We start from the raw sequence: 5,694 nt of genomic DNA, 5'->3' as shown, positions 1-5,694 counted from the left end.
AAGACTGGCAGCTGGCTCTGCTGACTCCTCTTCCTGGGAAATAAGGAAACGCTGAGAATCAGACCTTTTCCTGGAACCTGTGCATGAGCCACGTCCTGGGTTTCCCTCTCTCTCTCCCTCTAGCAGATTTTTCTCACAGTGTAGTACCTGTCCTGGCAATTCCGATTTCCCAGAGCACAGGATATTCAAAAACAATATTTGTCACATCTCCAGGACAGTTTATCATCTTTTGTTGCCCACCAGCTATTTTAAGCAAACGAAGACATTCATGCTTCATGAAGAACTTTGAATGAAGGATGGGTGGCTATACTAGTTTAATGGAAATCATACCAACTTTAAAGACTTGCCACAAATTTGTTTAGTTCCGTTTAATTACTCAGAAAATTTTAAACAGCATATTTAAAACCCTTTTGGATTTTTCTTTTTCTTTTTTTTTTTAAATTCAATTATTTTCACCAGAATCAATTCTCTTCAATGGAAGGTTTATACAGAAATTTAATTTCTTGTTTTTTTATGCGTATTAATTTTTAAATCCTCCTTTGCCATTATAAGGTAAAGTTTGCCATTATTTCTTCATTTTTTTTTAATGATAAAAATATTCTAACTCCCAGAAAAGTTGAAGAAAGGTTAAAATGAATGTCCATATACTCCTTTCTAAATGTATTAAATTTTCTAATGCTTCCTTTGGCTTTAGAACATACTTCCCTTTTCCAAAATCGTTGAGAGTAGGATGTAAAATCACGGTATTTCATTCCTAAATACTTCAGCATGACTAAGAAAAATTATCCTAAAAATTGTATTGGGTTTGTAGTTCAGATGGAGAAAATGATTTGACTAAAATAATTTATTAGCATGAACAAACAGAAAGCACTATTGACTTTCCCAAATTGTCCCCCAAATGTCCTTTTTGTTTTTGTTTTTGTTTTAAAATCTGAGATTCAGTCAAGTTCAACTCTTACATACAGCTATTATTTCTACAAGGAAACAAAATAAGATAATTCTTCTTCATTACAACTCAAATAATCTATCACACTCAAGAGAAAAAGTACTTTGTACCCTGAAATAAACAAGGTAATTGAGCCACACTGTATGTTTCTGATCCCTAAACAAAAACAAAAACAAAGTAAATTTGAAAATTTACCATAAACCTGACTTCCCCTTAGAAAAGCAAATTTATCCTTGAACTTTGTTAGTATGACTCTTAATGCATTTTCTGTTGCTATAACAGAATACCTTAGACTGGGTAATTTATAATGAGAAGAGCATTATTTTGGCTCGTGGTTGTGGATGCTGGGAAGTCCAAGAATATGGTGTTGGCCTCTACTAAGTTTCTGGTGAAGGCCTCATGCTGCTTCAACTCATGGTGAAAAGTGGAGGGAAAGGAGAAAAAAGGGCTGAACTCCCACAACAGCTAACCCCTTTCTACGTTAATTCATTCTTGAGAACACCATGACCCAAACCCCTCCCATCAGGCCCCACCTCTCTATACCACCTTATTGAAGAATAAAATTCCTATATGAAAAATTTCTGGGAACCCACTCAAGTCATAGAAGTATGTTTATCATGAGAGAAAGTTGCTATATTTCTACCATGAGCAGAATAATATAAACTTGGTAAACCTGATTTTTTTAAATGAATTTTGGTACTTTATGGTGGGCTTATTGCTTTTTGCATGGCCTTTAGATACTCATGTCTCCAAGTTTTCTTTGGGCCCTCTTGAGACTTCCTTAGTCTAGAACGATCCCACCCCTTCCCTGTTCTTCATGACAGTGACTCCTTTGAAGAGTCCAGGTACGTTGTTCTGTTGTTCTGCAGAGTCACCTACACTATACCAGTTCACTGTGGTGGTAAACCCCATGGCATCATTACTCTTTCTGATGCAAACATTGTTCCAAATTTAGCTGTGTACAACTTCAAACGCTCGCTCCTGAGTCCTGTTATCGGCCTGGTGATTGTTTATTTCCTTGCTTTCAGTTATGGTAAATTGTTCCAGATTAATCCTATCCCAGGAATCAATTATTTCTCTAAACATCTCTAGTTTCTTTCAACAGAGAGTACTTAAAAGCCAAGATCGAGGCCTTTCCAATGGATAGAGCTAAAATAATTTTTAAGAAATCAATCATATTGATATTAAATTCAACAACATGGGAATTTTTCCTGTTTTTGCTCATTCAATTTTCTATCTCCTTTTTCCTACAGTGAGACTACTAGTTCTTAACAACATCACTATATTTATTCATTTATTCCAAATTACAATATATCACATTTTCAGAATCACAATACCAATAGCAGCAAACCTATTAAGTAAAGTTTAAGATTATTTTGCAATTCTTTTTGTTTTCAGAAAATATCTACTGTACTTTGTACTAATTGTGTGAATTATTTTTCCCTGTGTGATTGTATGTTACATATGGTTAGAATAATATGTTTCTGATTATATTTTAATGTTAGGGTTTAACTTTCCCATCATTTCTGATTTAATTTTACTTATATAATATGTAAAACATTTACATGATATAAGAGTCACAATTAAAAATTGTTATCCTCAGAAAAGTTGTACTCTAATTCCTATTTCCTATAGCCTATTCTCCCCCATTCCTATTGGTAACTGTTTTTCTTAGTTTCTGGTTTATCTTTCCTATGTTTCTTATAAGCAAAAACATATTTTCTTATTCTTTTTTATTATCTCATAGTAAAATACTATGTATAATCTTTTTTTTTTTTTTTTTTTGAGATGCCAAGAAAAGTTTTTATTGCAAGCACAGTGAGCAGAAAGATGTCTTCTCACACAAAGTGGCCACAAGGTCTTCCATTAACTAAATCTCTTTGACAACCCTTCATTGGTTTAAAGCATGTGAATTAGCCTCTTGCTATCAGGTGTACATCATTTCTGCCATGTGGGACATTATCTTGGGAATATACAAGTAATATTCCATGTAGCCTGATAGGTCCTCAATGGTCACATCATCCACATAGACTCGAGCTTGCTCAGAACAGGAACGGGGAGAGCCAGACAGAGTTCTGGTGTGCAGCGACTGAGAGTAGTCCTCAAGCGTGGATCTTCGTTCTGGGGCCAAGGGAGGGACATTCTGCAGGCATGAAAAGGAATACACTTCCATATCATGCCATCTCTTACACTGGCACTCCTTGCCTATGCATGCACATGGCTTGCCCTGGTTTAGCTTGGAAACAGATTGAAAGTCAGAGAGATCGCTGGCCTTGAGACTTGTGTGGGAGACTTGGGTAGCATCAGAGTCTTCTGTCTTACTCTCTGATGAGAGCCTTGGAACTGAGGTTCCCAAAGGCTCAACGACTCTCCCTGTGTGATTGGCATCCAGCGAAGCAGAGCCTTCTCCTGCACTGAACTCTTTAGGAGTTGAAATTCCCAGCCCACTGCTGCCATCAGGGGGGTCAGTCTGGCTTCTGTGCTTGAGCTGGCTGCTGGAAGGAGATGCTATTGTACTGCAGTGTATGAACTTTGGAGGATGAAGGACAGGAGACTTAGAACGTCGACGACGCTGGTTTCTCACTGCTCCTGGTGAGGACTTCCTTGTAGACCTGTTCCACCAGGCTATTCATTTCATCCTGAGACCATCTCAGCAAATGAGCACAAAGTATGTCCACCAGGCAGAACGACCCACCCCATGCCAACTGACTTTAGATGCACATGAGGTTTTAGGTTTGGGATCATCTGCTGCTGTTCTGACTGATGCTCTGACGCTCGGGCCTTCTCCAACAGACATACTATGGACCCTGATGCATCCACTCTTAATTTCTTGAAAGCAGTTTGTAGACTCTCCTCCTCTCCATCCTTGGCTTCGGATTTCATTGTGAAAGTTTTTGCACTACTATAGATGTTCCCGTTAATAGTCCTCGCAGCTGGGGCGCTCCGGTGATCCGGTCCCGTCAGTTCAGATCGTCTCTCCCCGACCGCTGCGCCTGACTGACCCGGATCCAAACCCCTGTATACTCTTTTGAACTTAGTGTTTTTATGTAACAATATAACCAAAAGTGACCTAATTGGGGCATAGAACTGGTTTGATTAGTTTCATAAAATTCAATTTTCTTGGTATAAATGGATTTTTCTATCAATTTTAAGTCAATATATTTTACTGTGTGCAATGTGAATTATTTTTTATATTTGTCCAGGTCAGTTTTTTAAAAAAAAATTTTTAAATTCTAAGTCATTTTTTAAAAATTTTATCACCAAGACATTATTCTGTTAGTTTGTCATCAAAACCAAATTTATTTGTTAGTTTTTACATTTTATTACAATAGTCATTTTAGTATTTTAAAGCAGTACTAGTATTTTGTTATTTCTTTTAGACTGTAGATTTAATAATTGACCTCTGATTTATAATTATTTTTCCTGTAATTTATGAGACTTCAAACAGAATCCTCATAATTACTCTATTGCTCAGGATTAAATGGCAAGTCAATTTCACATTCTTCACATCCCTTTGGTGATGGGTAGTTGTTTACCACATTGCTGGCTGACCAGTCAGTGTCAGGCCTAACACTGGGTAAAGTCCCTGGTGCAAAATGGCCAAATCAATAGTGGTGTCAAATTGTCTGACTTATCTTCAGACCACTCTATGGATAGTCAGTGCTGCTTCATTCCACAGATTAATCTCCTTTGATCTGAAACACGAAAGATTCATCTAAGTTGCTTTTGACATTTTATCAGACCTATTATCACTATAAATTGAAGTTTTCTAGTGAATTATTAGAAAAAGAAAATTGTCTGAAGAATTTGGTGACTTGATGGCTCTAGCTTTCCAGCCTTAAGATGCTCAAGAGCAGATTCCAGCAGGTGTTATTTGTTTGTCTCTGTGACATTGGTTTAAGTCTAAAAATGCTTCTCTTTGGCTATGAGGACTTATTGGTCAGATCCAACAGACCCTGGAGGAAAACCCACTCATGCCTTTGTTGCTGTTCTTCCCTATTTGTTCTTTCTCGGTGATGCTCAGAAATTTCCCACACTTTTTACAAATAACAGTTGGGGCAATGGAAAATGTTGGAAGGGATCAGATGGGATGGGTGGGAGATGAGATGGACAGAGCAGTGAAGTAGTTGGAGGGCCGATTTTCCTCTCTCCTTGATCCTCATGGAGTCATTACCATATTTTTAGAGTCAGGAGATGGGGCATCTTCCCCTGGCTCTGCCACTTCCTCACCATTTCATCTCAGGCTCCTTTGAGCAATACCCTTTTGTAAAATGAGGAAGCTGATATTTCCCTCTCTCCCAGATGAGGGTTGCTGTAAGCATCTAAATAAAACGACAGAAAATTAAAAAGGCAGAGTTTAAAGACCTATGACAACAAATAAACTTTTAAAAGTTATTATTATTACTGTAGCTATATAGAAATAAGACACCATTGTTTTATTTTCCTGTATCTTACTCCATCATGACAATTTTTGTTTGGTGGTCATAGGAATTTGGCAAGTGTTGATACTTGGGAAGTGATTATGAGCTTTGGAGTTTGTATGATGTAATGTCACAGTCAATTCACGTTACCATTTATTTAAAAAGTGGAAATACCTAAGGATTCTCTTTTTTCCAAAGCTAGCAAATAAAGTTTATGAATACTAAACCATGTTGATAATGTGCTCTAATTCTCGATAAGGGGACTGCTACAAGTACATTAACTGTGGACCACAGACTGCTGACCTGTGGAACAACAATGGAATGGAG

General features: G+C 37.2%; 1 protein-coding gene across 1 annotated transcript; it reads right to left on the bottom strand.

Annotated features, from left to right (window-relative positions):
* Positions 1-2,736: 2,736 nt before the first annotated feature.
* On the bottom strand, positions 2,737-3,861 carry LOC306667912 (oxidative stress-responsive serine-rich protein 1-like). Its single transcript, XM_079150819.1, is given in 3 exon segments — positions 2,737-3,558; positions 3,625-3,742; positions 3,745-3,861. Coding segments are annotated over 3 exon segments (888 nt in total). The 5' UTR covers positions 3,830-3,861; the 3' UTR covers positions 2,737-2,873.
* Positions 3,862-5,694: the final 1,833 nt, after the last annotated feature.

This window comes from Sciurus vulgaris (genome assembly GCF_902686455.1).
Source record: "Sciurus vulgaris genome assembly, chromosome: 8".
Taxonomy (NCBI): domain Eukaryota; kingdom Metazoa; phylum Chordata; class Mammalia; order Rodentia; family Sciuridae; genus Sciurus; species Sciurus vulgaris.
Note: the sequence above shows the minus strand (reverse complement) of the source record. Positions and strands in the feature narration are given on the sequence as shown.